Raw genomic sequence first — 20,182 nt, forward strand, 5'->3', positions numbered from 1 at the left:
TTTAGTCAATTGGAGGACAAGAGCCATTGCACCACACGCTTCCCAGTTTAAGCTAATATTCCCAGTCATGGAGCATTAGATCTCAGTCTCCTTTCTTCTCTACCCAGATTAGTGGAACATATCAACCTAGCAAAGTGTTACTGCTTACAATACTCAAAGTAAGCTATGTCCAATCTACCACCAATAAAACTAACAGATTCACTCTCTACTTGCATATTCTGTTTCTCACTTTCCTTTTTTGAAATATATCAAAAACACTACCAAAAATAATATCATATTAAATGTATCCATTGATTACAAAACACATGCTAATTTCAGAAACATTAAATTGACTGAAAGTGAGGTTCTTTGAATTAAGGAAACAAAATGTATCCTTATAACCCAATGGTTCAAACTCACTCCTCCCTCAATTGTTGAATTCCTAATTCTGGCATCCCTTATATTATCTGAAACCTAGCCATGGCAGAAAGCATGCTTAGTAACTAATTAGTAGTAGAATATATTTCATTATCTTAAATGGGAAAAATAATAATGCATCCCCAACCCATCCATAAAACCTTCACAAATCACCCTAAATATCAGTAAATCATATTTTTAAAGTAAGCTCCATGCCCAGTGTGGGCCTTGAACTCACAGCCTTGAGATTACAAGTTGCATACTGTACCAACTGAGCCAGACAGGTACCCCTCAGTAATTCATTCTTAAATTCCTATATAAGAATGCATCAAGTATTTTTGCATAACATAAAAATGTTCAATACACCAATAACCTAATCATTAAAACCCCAAAAATCTATCAAGTACCTACACAAGTAGGTTTGTTTGAAAACAGTACACATAGAATAATAGACAGCATCAGGGAAGAATTCCCTCTTCACTATAAGAAATAGGTTTTTTAATGTCAATAACAATAAAAATAATGTATTAAAGGAATAAAAATGATATCTAAATTGAACCCCAGGTTAGTAGTCCCAGGCACCCCACAGAAGAAAACAGGAGGCTGATGAAAAGATGAACATTCAAAGATTATATGACAGATTTAAACAAGGGAGCCAAAGCACAGAATCCTATCGAGAGAACATTGAAGATGGGACCACGACCCACCCACATCTTCTCTCTCTCCCTTCTTCCTTCTTTCCTTCCTAAAAACCAAGACTGGGGAGAGAGATTAGCATCTTTTGAATTCACCATACCCCAGGCACATTACAGCAATTCCTCACACTATCCCTATAATATAGAAATGATTGTCCCTATTCTGCAAATAAAAATACTGAGACCTAGAGAGTACAAGTTAATTGCCCATGAGCCAGATCACAACAAAATAATTAAGCAACAGAGCAGTGATCCAAGTCCTGACTTAAAAGCTCCAGATTTTCCCATGAACTTTACCATTTCAGTAGCTCAGACCAAACACCTCCTGGTAATCGCTGACTCTCTTTGACAATTCACCTCTAATCTGTCAGCAAATCTTGTTGGCTCTACCTATAAATATATTCAAATACAACCGGTTCCCAATATCTTGCTACAACTACCATGATCCAATCCATCATTCTCTCTCCTAAATGATTACTGGGAAGCCTGGTTTCTCTGTTCTTGCCCTTGTCCCCTATAGTCTGTTTTTAACACATCAACAAAAGTGACCCTCTTATAGCCTAAGTCAGGTTACATCTCCCTTCTACTCAAAACACTTCAAGGGTTCCCCAAAGTCATGCCCAGAGAGGCCTATAAGACCCTGCCTTTTGCGTATTACCCTCTGACTTACTGCCACTCTCCCTCATTTGATCCATTCTACCACTCTAAACATGTAAAGTTAATGCCTACATTAAAATCACTGCAGTAATTATGCCTTCTGCCTTGCACACTCCTCCATCAGATATCCATATGATTCCTTCCCTCTTCAAGATTTCACTATGTATCACTTTCTCAATGAGGTCTACCTGAAATCATAGCACCACTTCCCCCACAATATCCCTGATCTCCTTTACCCTGCTATATTTTCCCATGCCACTTACCGTCTAATATAGTATAGAAATGTGTCATGCATACTGTTTGCTGTCTGTCTCCCCCAATACCACCTCCCCAGTTGAAACGAAAACCTCATGAGGTAAGGAAGGTTTTTTGTTCACCTATGTACCAGGAACTTAGAACAGTAGCTGGTACATTGTAGATGATCAATAAATATTTGCTATAGTACTAAACACTGACTCCAGGCTATCCACTACCTCGTCAATGGTTATTTCTTGACCTTTTAAAATATCTTTGGGTCATATCATTCATTGGGAATCTGATAAAACTATGGACACTCTCCCCAGGAAAACATACATTCTCAGGAATGTATGCACATTTTAAAAATTCTGATATATAGTTTCAGTGGATCTCTGGACTTCCTAAAGAACATCCATAGAGGTCATGGATATCTTCATTTAGGTCATGGAGACCTAAATCCACAAGGATATATCTCTTAGTTTTCACTGATAGACCATTTGAGATACAATGAATGAAGTAAGAGTTTCTACACTAGAAAGCGAGTCCTCAAAACCCCAGATGTCCCTCATTCTGGCAATTCAAAGCTCCTACTCCCAGGGGCTTCCAGGAAGTAGTAGGGGCTTCCAGGAAGATGGCTTTGTGGAAGGCGAGGCTGAGAATAAGACTGCTAGGACCAGAGCAATAGGTACTCAGAAAGAGCAGTCTAGGTGGATCCTCTTCCCTTTCTCCTTGCTCCTGTCGGACTGACCATGGCTCCATCCCTCACCAAACTCTACAGTGGAGTGCATTAAAGTTAGATCAGGAAGCAGGAGCTGGCCTCCCATAGGGTGGGAAAGGTCCACAAGTAGCTTTCAGGTATATAGCGGTAGATGGAAAGGCATCACCAAGTAGAGGCAGTTGGAAGAGCAATAAATTCCAGTAGCCTCCCACCTGGGACAATCATTCTCAGTTATTCATTCATTTATATGTGAGTGTAACTACTTCAGAGACTCCCTGAACAAAAAGAAAAAAATGTTTAAGAGCTTTGCATTTCTTTTTAGGAAAAAAAAAAGTCTACAAATACATAATCAAAATCAATCAAAATTATAAAGCACTAAGAAATGGAAAATCTTTATTAGAACACAAAAGATGTTTTAGAGAAAACAAATGGTCTCAATTTTCTTTGCAGTAATATTTACAAATAGTAGGATATTAATTGAAAAATTATCATACCGAACAGACTGACTCTACCTGGAATATTTGGCTTTTGGTGTTCTATTTGCTCTCCTTCAACAGAAAGCAAGCTCAGGTAAATAGTAGCAGGAGCAGAGATGAGAGGGAGTAGAGGTGTCATTCCAGAAATCAGGAAGCAAGCACAAAATTCAGTGTAACCGGGCTCCCTTTTGAGCTATTATCATAGCTGTGAGAGCAGTAATGAAACTGAATAATTGTTTTAAATGACTATGTAAAGGGAATAAAAGGACAATGTAAAGAGAAGAGGTCTGGAAAAGTCCACTAACGTGGAGGAATCAGCACGTGTCAAGTAGGAAGGAAGTGTAGCTGCAGTAAACACACAAAGCAGGGAGAAACATCCATTGAAAAATGTTCATTTCTCAAATGAAAATGTTCATTTTTCAAATGAAAAATTTCATTTGCTGGAATTCCAAAAACACTGCATGTGTTGCAGTCAAGGTTGCCAGGTAAACAGTGTGGATTCTTCTCAGGACCAAATGTATAAAATCTATGCTGGAAAAATCCTCACAGACTAAAGAGAAAAAAAAAAAAAAAACACTACATACTTTTTGCACTGATTCAATAATGATGTGACAGACACACAGAACCAGCCCTCTATCCCCTATGGATGGCCCTGAACTCTACCTACCTTGAAATGCATACTGGAATAGCATTTGTTAGGCACAAAAACATCTGTTCTTGAGGAGCACCCCATGTTTACACAGGTGTTTCATGTCCATAATCTCACTGGGCCTCAAACAGCCTGTGACTTGGTGACACAGTTGCAAGATAAGGTTGCTGAGTTCATAGCATGACTATCCCAGATCACACAGCTTGAACTTCGGGTCATATAACTCATTGGGTCATGACTGCTGCCTCCAAAGTAAACAGGCAGAGAAATTCACTAATGCCATATGCTAATCTCTACTTCAGAGCTCCAAACTTGGAGCCTTGGAGCTCCAAACTTGGGCAGGGACAGGATGCCTCAGTGGTTCCAAGATGTTTTCTGGAGAAGCTTCAACTCAATGCACCCACCTAGGCACTACTTGCTTCATGTCCTAAGAACCTCAGGAAGTACTCCAGATCTCCGAGGCTAAGGAAGTAGCTATAAGTTCAGAATGTCTTTAAGAGCAGGTTATAAATGCCCTAAAAATTCAGGAGAATCCAGTCAGAGCTATCCTGACCCCTTACTGTTCCCTACATCCTCACGGACTTGGAATCCTACTCTCTTAAGGGTTAAACATCATCACTTCCTATGTTTCCTTTTCCTTCGCCAACATCTCTGCATATCCTTAATTTTCAGTCTCTACTTAAAACTCCTTCCACACAGCTCTCCTGTTATATTAAACTGAAATCTGACCACCTAAATCTTCCATCTGCTGTTGTACAAAATAAATCTAAGTGCCTTCATATGTGAGTAGCTAAATACATAAACAGCTACCAGACCCATCACTAGTTGATAAAGAATAAGACAAATGTCCTTAATTAAATCTCAGACTAAGCAAAATATTGTTAGCAAAGTAACATTAGATTCACAGCTTGCAGTACCAATTATAACCATAGCTACAAACATAGATAAAACACTCTCCTCAAAGTTTTTTTCAACTTACCCTGTGGCTCTAGTTGACTATCCGTCTTAGCCTTAGATTAAGTTTCCCACCACTTTGGGCTACAACCCCCAACAATCTTGAATCTCGGGAAGACCCAGGCCAGTCCCACAGATTAATACCCCAAGACACAGAATGATGAACTAAGCCCTTCCTATCATTAGTCCACAGCCCTTGTTGTATATTAGAATCATCCAAGGTGCTTTTTAAAAAACCTTCATGCTAGGGTCCCACCCAAGATGATCTGAAACAGAATATGGGGTCAATGGAAAGGGAATATTGGTAGGTTTTTAACTCTTCACATAACTCTAATATGTAGTCATAGTTGACAATTATTATATTTAAATCAGTGGTTCTCAGACATTAAGATGTATAAGCATCACCTTTAAAATGGAACCTGTAGCTCCCAAATCCCAGAGAATCGGATTCCTTGAAGTTGGGGTGGAAACCAAAGGTTCAGATGTTTCTGAACAAGGCAGTTCTTTGAAGTATACCTTAAGAAACTGTACCCCAGGTTTTAGATAAGTGGTTTCTAAAATATGGTCCCTAAACCATTAGCATTAACATCAGCATCACCTAGAAATCCATTAGAAATATAAACTCTAGCATGAGAGACTGTGGACTCTGAGATACAAACTGAGGGCTTTGGAGGGGAGGGGAGTGGGGGGTTGGGTGAGCCTGGTGGTAGGTATTAAGGAAAGCACGTATTACATGGAGCACAGGGTGTGGTGCAGAAACAATGAATCTTGGAACACTGAAAAAAAATAAAACAAAATTAAGATGTTAAACTTGAAAAAAAAAGAAAAATAATCTCTTGGTCCTCCACCCCAGACACACCAAAATGAAATTGTGAACAATCAGTGTTTCAACAGTCTTCCAGGTGATGCTAATGCCCACTCAAGTAGGACAAGCTTTGATCCAGATGACTGAGTTTGTAAATTAGAGAAGAGAGGATCCCAGTGAAGTAAAGTGGTCCAATTAGCACACCCAAGGTTTTGCATCATGCCGTACAGGAAGAGTAGCCTTTGGAAACAACCTAAATATTTTTGAGTACCTGTCAAAAAGCTATTCTAAGCCAAAACCCACTAAACAAGGTAAATTTGCTACTAAAATACAACCAAAAGTTTGTTAAGATGAACAAGACAAGCTTAAGATAAAAATTAAAGGACAGAGGCACTTGGGTGGCTCAGTGGGTTAAGCCTCTGCCTTCAGCTTAGGTCATGATCTCAGGGTCCTGGGATCAAGCCCTGCATTGGGCTCTCTGCTCAGCAGGGAGCCTGCTTCCCCCTCCCACCCCCTTGTCTCTCTGCCTACTTGTGAGCACTGTCAAATAAATAAATAAAATTTTAAAAACAAAAAACAAAAACTAAAGGACAACAAAATATTTACTATCAAAACAAAACTCTAACGGCAAACCCTCAGGCTGATTTTCCTGAAAATTTCTTATTCTCCTGGATATAAACATCTACAGAGCTACTAGGAAACCTGCTCCTCCTCAGAAATCCCAGAATAATCACAAAAACATTTATATATCATTGTGCTGGTCACGAGGCATTTTCACATTCTATGTTTGATATTATCCACTACCTTCCTCATATATAGATGAAAATACTGGGTCTTAAAAACTCTTTAAAAGCTTCATAATGTATAAATTTATCAAATCACTATGCTAAACATCTGGAACTACTGTATTGTGCGTCAACTATACTTCAATTAAAAAAAAAAAAAAAGGTAAATAATTGGCATGGTTAGCTAGCTAATAAGAGACAGAACCAGAACTTGAATCCATATTTTAGAAGCCAAATCCAGAGCCCCCTTCTCTACCCTGTACTGATTCCTCTGACCTACTCTGGATCCTTGCCCCAGGGCAGATGACTGGGGGGATCCCTGGGTGCTGTGTCCTCAACAGCACACAGGCTTGAGGTCAGTGGGACAATGGAGATGGGTGGCAAGGGTAGGAGTGATTATGGCCTACTTTTATAAAAAGTTTTCCAGACGTGATTAGAATAAATATTCTTAATTATATCTACCATTACACTGTCATAGATAATGTGTTATTCATATTTAATGCCAAAAATTTGTTATTAATTACAAATTAATTAATTTGGCATCAATAATATTAATGCCAAATATTTGTTATTAATGTTATTCATTAATTACAAAAATTTGTTCTTAGTTGTAGTTTTACTTTTTCAGTTTTGTCCATAGCCTAGTATTAGATTAATCTTTATTCAAGAAATATAAGTAAGCTGGTGAGAGGGGAAGTCTTAGAAGCCTGCTCAGGGACTAGAGGAGTCCAACCGCAGATTTAGTATTTGCTTCAGGTAATCTTTAAGTAGATAAGTGCATTAAGAAATATATCCAGGGATGCCTGGGTGGCTCAGTGGTTTAAAGCCTCTGCCTTCGGCTCAGGTCATGATCCCAGAGTCCTGGAATCAAGCCCCACATCGGGCTCTCTGCTTAGCAGGGAGCCTGCTTCCTCCTCTCTCTCTCTCTCTGCTTGCCTCTCTGCCTACTTATGATCTCTGTCTGTCGAATAAATAAATAAAATCTTAAAAAAAAAAAAAGAAAAGAAAGTACATCCAAGAAATCTTTAATAATTCTATGAAACCCTCCATTTATAATTTATTTCCTCAGCTTTCTGTGCAGAAAACATGACAACATTGGATATAGAACATCATGTATATATTATACAACCATTTGCATTAGAAATGGATAAAAATGAAAATATATATTTGTATTTACTTGTACATACAGAAAGGAGCCGTGGAAAGATGCAAAAGAAACTGATATTCCTGGTTTCCTGACTATGGGGCTGGGAAAAGAAGGCTGAACACAGAGCCCAGGGCAGAGGGTGACTTCATTGCATAAGTTTTTATATATTTTTATTTTGAAACAATTTTAGTGTTTCACATATTCAAATATAATTTTAAAGAATCATGTGGGTTATTTTTTAAATTGAAAGCTATGTTATACCTTGAGATTTTCAACCAAATAAAATTCCACATGAACTTAGGAATTAGATTTTATTAGACTAACTATAAGAGACATCAAAATTAGTCAAGTCCTAATTAAGAAATCCTAGGACAGCAGAGTAGTTAGGCAAAGAGTGGCACAGGTGACGCTCTTTGGGAATTTGAAGAGGCCAGGATATCACCTCCCCTAGTCTGTGTCTGCTGATTTATAAAAGAATTTAAATTCCATCCACTGAGGATCCAAATGTACTACAGTAGGGGACTGGCTTAAACCCTTCTCTTTTATCCATATAAAGAAGCAGGCAGGATAGAAGGAGATAGACAGTGGAAGAGCAGAAAACCAAGATATCATTAGGTCCCAGGAGATCAGCTAGATAGTTGTCAAAGCGTTCTGAACACCTACAGACTCAACAGGAGAGAGAAGAAAAGCAGCAATTCTAGGAAGAGAAAATTGACCACTTTCTGGAAGGTAGGATGTGCTAAGAAGTGAATCCGGAGAAACAGTAAGATAGACCATGGGGGGAAGGGGTCGGCTCCTGGCAAGTAAGAGAGCAGCAGAGTACAAAATCAGAACTTTTAGAAGTCTGGTCCATGGAGGTATGTCACTCCAGAGGCTAAGTGGAGGCGGCATAGGGCGGGGGGTGGAACCCTCATGGCAACAGTGTGGTTTAAGGACCCATGGGGACACAGAAAGACCTGGGGTGTCTTAGTGTGGCAGAGCTCCCAGGTTTCAGAGCGGGGAAGCCAGCTGCACAGACGGTGACGAGCAGTGGACTCTCCACTCAGGGTTACCTAAAACCATGATCCAAGGCACAATTAGACCACTGTACTTCAAGCAGGGACCCACAAGCAACAGATCCAAGGAGACCCCCTCCTTCCTCCTATAGGAGAAGCAGCATGGGAGCATGCTGCAGGAATCTGTTGGGCTTACAGACTCCAAACATGGCTGTGCACCAGAGATAGAAATGCTTGGTCACAGGCTGGGTGAGTTCAGAGTGTAGCTGGAGACCTGAGAGATGGGAGGGATTGACTGCTTTTCTCTGAGGGCACAGTGAGGAGAGGGGACCTGTGCTTTCAGCTCCTACGGGGTCATAGATTGGGAAATCATAAAGCACAGAGCAGAAATCAATGAAATAGAAACAAAAAGAACAATAGAATAGATCAATGATACTAGGGGCTCCTTCTTTGAAAAAATTAGTAATATTGATAAACGCCTGGCCTGACATATCAAAAAGAAAAGAGAAAGGACCCAAATTATTAAAATAATGAATGAAAAAGGAGACATCACAACCAATACCAAAGAAATACAAACAATTATAAGAACATATCATAAGCAACTCTACGCCAAAAAATTAGACAATCTGGAAGAAATGGATGCATTGCTAGAGACATATAAACTACCAAAATTGGATCAGAAAGAAACAGAAAACCAGAACAGATTCATAACCAGTAAGGAGATTAAAACAGTCATCAAAAATCTCCCAACAAACAAGAGCCCAGGGCCAGATGGCTTCCCAGGGGAATTCTACCAAACCTTTAAAGAAGAATTAATACCTATTCTCCTGAAACTGTTCCAAAAAATAGAAATGGAAGGAAAACTTCCAAACTCTTTTTATGAGGCCAGCATTACTTTGATCCCAAAACCAGACAAAGACCCTACCAAAAAGGAGAAATACAGACCAATATTCTTGATGAACACAGATGCAAAAGTTCTCACCAAAATACTAGCCAATAGGATCCAACAGTACATTAAAAGGATTATTCACCATGACTCAGTGGGATTTATTCCTGGGCTGCAAGGTTGGTTCAACATCTGCAAATAAATCAATGTGATATAATACATTAATAAAAGAAAGAACAAGAACCATATGATACTCTCAATAGATGCTGAAAAAGCATTTGACAAAGTACAGCATCCTTTCTTGATCAAAACTCTTCACAGTGTACTCATTGAGGGTACATACCTCAATATCATAAAAGCCAACTATGAAAAACACACAGTGAATATCATTCCAATGGGGAAAAACTGAGAGCTTTTCCCCTAGGTCAGGAACACAGCAGGGATGTCTACTATCACCACTGCTATTCAACATAGTACTAAAAGTCCCAGCCCCAGCAATCAGACAACAAAAAGAAATAAAAGGCATCCATATTGGCAAAGAAGAAGTCAAACTCTCACTCTTTGCAGATGATATGATACTTTATGTGGAAAACCCAAAAGACTCCACTCCAAAACTGCTAGAACTCATGCAGGAATTCAGTAAAGTGTTAGGATATAAAATCCATGCACAGATATCAGTGGCATTTTTATATACCAACAGCAAGTCAGAAGAAAGAGAAATTAAGGAGTCGATTCCATTTACATGTGCACCCAAAGCCATAAGATACCTAGGAGTAAACCTAACCAAAGAGGCAAAGTATCTGCACTCAGAAAACTATAAAGTACTCATGAAAGAAATTGAGGAAGACACAAAGAAATGGAAAAACATTCCATCCTCATAGATTGGAAGAACAAATACTGTGAAAATGTCTATACTACCTAGAACTATCTACACATTGAATGCAATCCGTATCAAAATACCATCAATTTTTTTCAAAGAAATGGAACAAATAATCCTAAAATTTATATGGAACCAGAAAAGACCCCAAATAGCCAAAGGAATGCTGAAATAGAAAACCAGACTTGGTGGCCATCATAATTCCAGGCTTCAAGCTCTATTACAAAGCTGTAATCATCACGACACTATGGTATTGGCACAAAAGCAGATACACAGATCAATGGAACAGTAGAGAGACCCCAGAAATGGACCTTCTACTCTATGGTCAATTAATCTTCAACCAAGCAGGAAAGAATGTCCAATGGAAAAAAGTCTCTTCAACAAATGGTGTTGGGAAAATTGGACAGTCACATGCAAAAGAACAAAATCGGACCATTTCCTTACACCACACACAAAAATAGACTCAAAATGGTTGAAAGACCTCAATGTGAGACAGGAATCCATCAACATCCTTGAGGAGAACCCCAGCAGCAACCTCTTCGACCTTAGTCACAGTAACTTCTTTCTGGAAACATCGCCAAAGGCAAGAGAAGCAAGGGCAAAAAATGAACTACTGGGACTTCATCAAGATCAAAATCTTTTGCACAGCAAAGGAAACAGTCAACGAAACCAAAAGACAACTGACAGAATGGGAGAAGATACTCACCAATGACATATCAGATAAAGGGCTAGTATCCAAAATCTATAAAGAACTTATCAAACACAACACCCAAAGAACAAATAATCCAATCAAGAAATGGGCTGAAGACATGAACAGTCATTTCAGCAGAGAAGACATCCAAATGGCCAACAGACACATGAAAAAGTGCTCAACATCACTCAGCATCAGGGAAATGCAAATCAAAACCACAGTGAGATACCACCTCCCACCAGTCAGAATGGCTAAAATTAACAAGTCAGGAAATGACAGATGTTGGAGAGGATTGGTAAAAGGGGAACACTCTTGCACTGTTGGTGGGAATGCAAGCTGGTTCAGTCACTCTGGAAAACAGCGTGGAGGTTCCTCAAAAAGTTGAAAATACAACTACTCTACAACCCAGCAATATCACTACTGGGTATTTACACTAAAGATAGAAATGTAGTGATCTGAAGGGGCACATTCACCCAAATGTTTATAGGAGCAATGTCCACAACAGCCAAACTATGGAAAAAACCTAGATGTCCATCAACAGATGAATGGATAAAGAAGATGTGTTATGTATATATACAGTGGAATTCTATGCATCCATCAAAAGAAATGAAATCTTGCCATTTGCAATGACTTGGATGGAACTAGAGGGTATTATGCTGAGTGAAATGGGTCAATCAGAGAAAGACGATTATATGATCTCTCTGAATGAGGAATTTGAGAGGCAGAGCCCAGGGCTGTGGGAGGCAGGGAAGGATAAAAATGAAACAGATGGGATTGGGAGGGAGACAAACCATGAGAGACTCTTAATCTCACAAAATAAACTGAGGGTTGCTGGGCAGTTGGGGGTAGAGATAGGATGATTGGGTTAGGGACATTGGGGAGTGTATGTGCTATGGTGAGTGCTGTGAAATGTGTAAGCCTGATTATTCACAGACCTGTAACCCTGGGGTAAATAATACATTGTATGTTAATAAAAAATTATTTTAAAAAAACAAAACAAGAAATAACAAGTGTTGGCAAGCATATGGAGAAAATGGAACCCTGGTACACTACTGGTGGGAATGCAAACTGGTACTGAAGAGAAAAATTACCAAGAACAGACCTAGGGTGAGCAGGCCCCAGAAGATAGAAACAGCAAGAGATAACCAGCCCTTTTTCTACTTCTGTAACCAGACTCCCCCCCGCCACTGGCTCCCTGTACTACTCTTCCCTCCTAAAGCAGCTCCCTGCCCCCCCCCATTTAAACCCACCTACCAGCAGCCAGCATAGCCCTTGAAATCTCACCCCTTGCACCTCACTATAAAAACCCTGTAACCCCGCCACCTGGGGCCCAGAATTTAGAACATGAAATTCTGGTCCACCGGCATAAAATAAACCCTAGTTCTCCTAATCCTTTGAGCGTCACTTGGTTTCTCGCCACTCTGATTATTTTCCCCAACAGTATGGCCATTGTGGAAGACAGATTCCTGTTTGGAGGGAGATTCCTCATAGAGCTTCCTGGAAGCTCTTCTATGAGGAAGACTCCTAATAGAGCTACCCTATCATTTGATAATTGTACTACTTACTGGGTATTTATCCCCAAAACACAAAAATACTAATGCAAAGGGATACATGCACCCCTATGTTAATTGCAATATTATTTATAATAGTCAAATTATAGAAGCAGCCCTAATGTTCATTGGTAGATGAATAAAGAATAGATGGTATATTTATACAATGTAGTATTATTCGGCCATAAAAAAGCCTGGTGGTGGGTATTATGGAGGGCACATATTGCATGGAATACTGGGTGAGGTGCATAAACACTGAATTTTGGAACATACACACACAAAAATTAAATTAAATTAAAAAATAAAGAATTAGGTCTTGCTATTTGCTATGTGGATAGATCTAAAGTGTTTAATGCTATGAGAAATAAGTCAGTCAGAGAAAGACAAATACCATGTGATTTTACTCATCTCTGGAATTTAAGAAACAAACCAAGGGAAAAAAAGAGACAATCTAAAAAACAGACTCTTAACTATAGAGAACAAACTGATGGTTACTAAAAGTGAGGTGGGTGGGGGAATGGGTGAAGTAAGTAATGAGGATTAAAGAGTACATTTATGATGAGCCCTAAGTAATGTATAGAATTATTGAATCACTAGATTGTATACCTGAAACTAATATAAGATACCTGAAACTATATAAGATACTGGAATTAAAATTTAAAGACTTAATAAAAAATTTAAAAGGAAAGAAATATGGAGAAATAGAGTATATTGTCAAAAGACAATACTAAATTTTATCTCTATTATGATTACAGTTATGTAAAAATGTCAAATGCATTTGGGCTAGGACTGGAAGGGAATACCAAAAATGACAGTGTTTTCTTATTTGGAATTCTGGGTGTTTTCTCCCATTACGAGATTTCCATTAATGTTATGATTATTAGATCATCTATGCAAATATACAGCTGACATATGATCATTTTAATTTGTATGGTTATTCTACTCTTCATAACAAGTTTGTACAGCTAAATAATAATATAACAGCTGCTCAATGATTTTGTAAACAATAAGATGCTATAAAGCAACCAAGGCTGTTCTTCTAAAATGTTTGCTCTATCAATATACTGTGGAAATAACAACCACATCTATCTGCCCAGATGTCAGAACACATTGCCAGAAAGAGCACCATCTTCTACAGCAGAACGTGATTATGCTTAAGAGACAAATGGGATTATTACAACTACTTCAGAAATGGGGAAACTGAGGAACAGAATGATTTCAAGACTTATTCAAAGGCTAACAGACAAGTAAGAATGACTTTACAACTTGCTGATACTTGACTAATAATCTAAATATATTTCAGATTTCTATATCAACTATTCTTAGCTTTTAATACACAGTATAATTTGCCTAAGTAAAAGGAACACTGTAGTACCTTGATTCCTTGATTTCATTTCTTATTACATGCCCCTTCTATTTGCTTAGAGTTTTTTTAAAATTCTCAGATACTAATTAATATATGACAGATGACTTTCAAAGACAACACTAAATAGAATCTTCAATTTCAGGTGCTCAATTTACATGCAAAAGAACAAAACTGAAATTGAAGTACATTTATACATATATTATTTTCCAACTAAAACAGAATAATGACTTCTGATACTGTTAGGACTACAAGCTACCTAGCTTTATAAAATGACCTAAAAAAGAATAAAGTACTAATAAGAATCTGTTCAACACCCAGTACAATTCTAACCCAGAGTTCTTTTAAATTACTTGGTCTATTGATTTTCGATTCAAAGAAATGAAAACCAAAGAAGGGGTACAGCTAATCTACCTTAGAAGCATCACACAATTATTTAAAAATAACATTGTTCTGACTAGCATTCAGCTCATTCTAACCTTGTCATTTCATGTATGGAAAAAAGTCAATCATAGGATTCCTTCCATACACATACAAGTAATGACAGCTCTGAAAATTCAGAAAGTAACAGTTTCTTTAACCACTACCTAAACTCTAAATAGTTACAGACTTAAGAATGAAAGACATTTTACTCCCTTTTGCATTAAACTGATAGTATCACACTTCAGTCAATAAACATTTCATAGATTCCACATCCTTATTTTTTTGTGTGTAAGGGTCTAAGTCTTGAGAAATTCGGCAGAGGGGTATGTTTTCCAGGAAAGTATTTGAAAATGTTTGGTAATACCATCTATCAATAATTTTCTGAACAATCTGCAAATTCAAGGTCGCAAATTCCAGTCCCTTCTTGATCAAAGCCACAATAATAAATCTTGTTTTACTCTATTCTAACATGGAACTGCAAGTCAATTCCATTTTACCCTTCGGAAGAGAAGCACACACTGGTAACTTTCTGGCTGTATCTAGGCCACCAACCTGTTTTGGTTGGCTCATACAAACTTAAGAATTAAGGAACATAAAAGATCAGTTAAATTCACACAGAAGTCCAGATACTCAGTTTCTCTTGCAAGACTGGAAACTTAGGCAACCCTAGACCTCCATTCCTATGTGGCAACAATTCAGCTGACGGGAAAAAGTGGCTGCCTCCTTTACATAGCTCTGAATTTCCAATTGACCACATGGTCCCTGCTAACTGACTCCTAAATTCTACTGTGTCCCTGACACCAGACCCCTGTTAAACCCAGCTTACTTCATAGAATTACGCTACCTACCTGGCTTCTATAGGCATTTGAATTTCTGAACTGATAAAAAGTTTTCTATTTTGTGGGTGCCTGGGTAGCTCAGTTGGTTAAGCAACTGCCTTCGGCTCAGGTCATGACCCTGGAATCCCAGGATTGAGTCCCACATCTGGCTCCCTGCTCAGCAGGGAGTCTGCTTCTCCCTCTGACCACCTCCCCCTGCCCTCATGCTCTCTCTCATTCTCTCTCAGATGAATAAACAAAATCTTTAAAAAAAAAAAAAAAGTTTTCTATTTTGTTTCCTTAGCATATATTGAACATCCACTGAATAAAAGGCTCTTTGGGAGAGTAATGAGGAATAGCAGGTTATAAGTCCATGACCTCAGGGATCTTAAACTCTAGCAGCAGGGAATGAAATGCAGTGATAGTCAAGGTACTTAACTTTAAATCCTATATAAAGGTCTAAAGCAGAGTTGTTCAATAGAATTATAATGTAAGCCATATATATAATTTTAAATTTTCTAGAAGCCACATTGAAAAGATTTTTTAAGTGAGGTTAACTTAATAATGTGCTTTATGTTTTAAAACTTTTTCCCCATGTTGGTATATTTTACTATTTTTTCATTTATTATGTTAGTCACTACATAGTACATCTTAGTTTTTGATGTAAGTGTTCCATGATCCATTGTTTGTGAATAACACCCAGTGCTCCATGCAATCCATGCCCTCCTTAATACCTATCACTGGGCTAACCGACTCCCCCTCCCCCCATCCCCTCTAAAACCCTCAGTTTGATTCCTGTAGTCCATAGTCTCTCATGGTTCATCTTCCCCTCTGATTCCCCCCCCCTTCATTTTTCCCTTCCTTCTCCTAATGTCCTCCACGCTATTCCTTATGTTCCACAGATAAGTGAAATCATATGATAATTGACTTTCTCTTCTTGACTTATTTCACTTAGCATAATCTCCTCCAGTTCCATCCACGGTGACATAAAAGCTGGTTATTCATCCCTTCTGATGGCTGAATAATATTCCATTGTATATATGGACAACATCTTCTTTATCCATTCATCTGTTGAGAGGCATCTCAGCTCTTTCCACAGTTTGGTTATTTGTACATTGCTACTATGAACATTGGGGTGCACGTGGTCCTTCTCTTCACTACATCTGTATCTTTGGGGTAAATACCCAGTAGTGCAATTGCAGGGTCATAAGGTAGCTCTACTTTGAACTTTCTGAGGAACCTCCACATTGTTTTCCAAAGTGGCTGTACCAACTTGCATTTCTACCAACAGTGTAAGAGGGTTCTCCTTTCTTCACAACTTCTCCAACATCTATTGTTTCTTGCCTTTTCAATTTTTGCTATTCTAGTATAAGATGTTATCTCAATGTGGTTTTGATTTGAATTTCCCTCATAGCTAACGATGATGAATAGTTTTTCATGTGTTTGTTAGCCATTTGTATGCCTTCTTTGGAGAAGACTCCATCAAAAAGGAGAATTTCAGACCAGTATCCCTGATGAATATACATGCCAAAATTCTCAACAAGATCCTAGTTAACAGGATCCAACAGTTCATTAAAAGGAATATCCATCAAAACTAGGTGATATTTGCATTGTGCCCAGGAATTCCTTAACTTGGACGGGAGAGGGAAGGAACCAAGAAGTCAATACTTTCACTGGGTGCTCTGATGATGACCACAATGATCAGTCTCCTTCAGAAAAGGAAGATAGCATCAATGATGGAACTTCCAAAGGTGAAGAAGAAAAAGTTGATGTTTTAGGCAACTTGTTAGATGAAAAAACTAATGAATTACTGTATCACTTTGCCTGTGATATAAAAGAGAAGTGGAACTCTAAAACTGAGCTAATTGGATTATCTCCTGAATTCTCACTGGGCAGAATCCTTGACAAAAACCAAAGGGCTATTTTGCATAGTGCTGTTAGGGAGAAATTCCCCTTTTTAATAACTGTTACTAAAAATAGTGAGATTGTTGTAATACCCAATCTTGAGTTTAAGGAACTCTGTTACTTGGTATCTGAAGAAGCAGCATTGGACTTTTTAAAATATTTGGATGCAAAGAAAGCAAATTCCAAATTTACCTTTAAACCTGATACAAACAAAGACCACAGAAAAGCAGTCCATCGTTTTGTCAACAAAAAGTTTGGAAACCCTGTAGAAACCAAATCTTTCCCTGAACTCAGTTACAATGCCAGTAATCCAAATGTAGTGATTACAGTAAGATTTCGGGGAAAAAACACACAAGCACAGGAAAAGATCTCTTTTTGAATGCCGGGATCAAAAAGTTATATACACAGTCTCCACACCCAGGGTAGAGCCCTGAGGCCAACACCTGAGCAGAAATCAAGAGTTGGATGCTTAACAGACTGAGCAACGTAGGCGTGAATCTGTTTGTCTTCTTTGGAGAAATGTCTGTTTGTGTCTTCTGCACATTTTTAAATTGGATTATTTGTGTTCTGGATGTTGAGTTGTATGAACAACTTTTTCTGGAAGTTGAGTTTATATATTTTGGATACCAGACCTTTATTGGATACATCATTGCAAATATCTCCTCCCATTCCATAGGTTACCTTTTGGTTTTGTTGATTGTTTCCTTTGTTGATTGTTTCCTCCATATAAACATTTATATTTTACCATTTCAACATAGAATCAACATAAAAAATTACTAATGAACTATTTACACCTTGTTTTTTGTACTTTGAATCCAGTACGTAATTTATATTTAACAGCATATCTCAGTTTGGACTAGCTATATCTCAATTGCTCAACAGTCACATGTGGCTTGTCACTTCTCTTAGACAGCATAGAAATAAAGTAACGACAAGGAGTCCAGAAATAGCAGCAACTCATTTGACTGGAGAAATCAAGGAAGGCTTAATGGTAAGTGCACCATTGGAATATAAATAAGATGCTGATCAGTGGAGATGGGACAGGTTGGAAAACTTTTTTTTTTAATGGTGGGAAAGCAGAACAAAAACAAAGTAACATATCTGCTTGGGAATTAGAAGAACTTGGACTCAGAGAGACAAAAGAAAAGGGAAAAGCAGAGGGTGGTATGATTTTATTCTCTCAGTAATGAAGAGTCATCTAGACATTTGGAGCAGGAAAGGAGTTTCTCAAATATACATTTTGGGATAGTATATAACTTTGGACTAATGTAACTCAAGTCAAATTAGTCAGAGTTCATGCAAATAGGGTTAGAATTCAAGGATGGAAGCTCCAGAAGGCTGCTATCAGTTTACTATAAAGAATGATTTTCTAAATTGTCAGAATTGCCCAAAGAACTATATGCTGCTCTAGGAGGTTGTAAATTCAACTTTGGGGATGTAGAAGCAGATGCTAGATAACAACTCAGAAATCAGGCAAGTAGAAGAGCTTTTGTGTCCCCTGTAATACACAGATAGCACCCCTACGCTCAATTCCCTTTGAGCAAGCTATAACTTCAGGCCTTTCTCTCCATTCAACACAGCATATTGGAATACAAGGGAGAGAGAGTGCTATTATTACTGAGATAACCTTGAGTCTGTTCTAATTTATTTTTTAACAGAAAATAAATCACTCTCAACCTTTGTTACTTTATTATTGAGGGGGGCGGTTAGATGAAGAACATTTTATTCTCTTGGCAACTGGTATAAGAATTACTCCTGGTGAAAGAATTGCCTTTGTTGGAAAAATGCTTCTTCAGTAGCACCACTTGGGGTAGGTGAGTCCTGCAGGGCAGGAATGTCAGCTGAGGCCAAGGACTCAGAGGAGAGCATGAAACTACATGGCATGAGACAGAGTCATCTGCTCTTAAAAGGGAAGGAGTGAAAGAAAAGAAAGTCAGGGTAGGGAGAAAAGACCAGAGAGTTAGTGAAATTGTTGGGAGACTGAATTCTTCAGATAGTACAATTACAAACTCAGGAAATGCTTAGTATGAGTGGATCTGGGGTAGTAAATTAGTGGAGGCACTAAATTCTGCATCCAGGTAGACAAAAAACAAACAGAAAACACTTGCAGAAGCAAAATGCTAAACCAGAAAAAGCATCAAAATATGAGCCCTTAGAAATGTAAAGAAATCATGGGAACCACTGTGGACTGGGGTTCAAGTCACATTAACTTAGAATTGCAGGGGCAGGGAGATACTGTTGATCATCTTAATAACATTACATTAGTCCAGACTGCTTGTAGGAGAGCACCTATCTGCCTCCACACATACGGACATCAAATAACTGTGATTCAAATAGCCATTCTTAGAAAGGGTAGTCAGCCTTACACTGTGCATTGGCAAAGACAAGCTTGTGGACCTTCTCATCCCTGACTTGGTATGACAGTAACCGTCTTAAGTGGCCACACCTCAAATGCTCTGTAACAGTTTTATCTAACCAGTTTTCTTCCAAGTGAGGTCTGAGCAGCTAGTATGGCTGGAAGACCTTTGAATTGCAGAAAATAATGCCATACTTCCTGCAGTGCCCATTTTATTTGATGGTAAATAATCAAAAGCCTTGTCATTTTAAAATAAGTATGGCTAGATTATTATTAGATTAGTATTTATTATTAGATATTAAAACAAACATTTAATTTTAAGATAAAACCTGGAGACATCAAGGCATAGCATATCTTGATCATTCCTTGTTTCATCACCAGGTCACAGAGGCACATATGCTTTACTGTCCACTGCTATAAGACTTGAGTAGACAAGCTTGTGAAGCCCTGGTCTAAACCACACCAAAAAGTAGCTCAAGCAGAGCCCTGAAGATCAACTGTCACATCACAGCTATCTGAAAGTTGCCTTTGATTTTATGCCAGTTTCTAAGCAGCTTTGGGGACCTATCTGGTAAGCATAAATCAGCTACATTATCATCATCTCATGGCATTTAGAGGTTCCACACATGCAGACATCTGTCTATCAGCATTATGTAAAACTAGATAAATACAAATGCTACCTGCCTTCTGGAGCTCACCAGCTCCATACTACAACTAGCTGTGGACTCAAATTTAGCAAAACACATAAACACAGGCCACTGAACCTTGGGGACATCAAAATCACTAAAGCAGAATCACA

At 38.3% G+C, this 20,182-nt stretch overlaps 1 protein-coding gene across 1 annotated transcript; it reads left to right on the plus strand.

Annotated features, from left to right (window-relative positions):
• Window positions 1-2,492: 2,492 nt before the first annotated feature.
• On the plus strand, window positions 2,493-17,461 carry LOC131825580 (pseudouridylate synthase PUS7L-like). Its single transcript, XM_059165048.1, is given in 3 exon segments — window positions 2,493-2,670; window positions 16,721-17,367; window positions 17,369-17,461. Coding segments are annotated over 3 exon segments (918 nt in total).
• Window positions 17,462-20,182: the final 2,721 nt, after the last annotated feature.

This window comes from Mustela lutreola, chromosome 2, assembly GCF_030435805.1.
Source record: "Mustela lutreola isolate mMusLut2 chromosome 2, mMusLut2.pri, whole genome shotgun sequence".
Lineage (NCBI taxonomy): Eukaryota > Metazoa > Chordata > Mammalia > Carnivora > Mustelidae > Mustela > Mustela lutreola.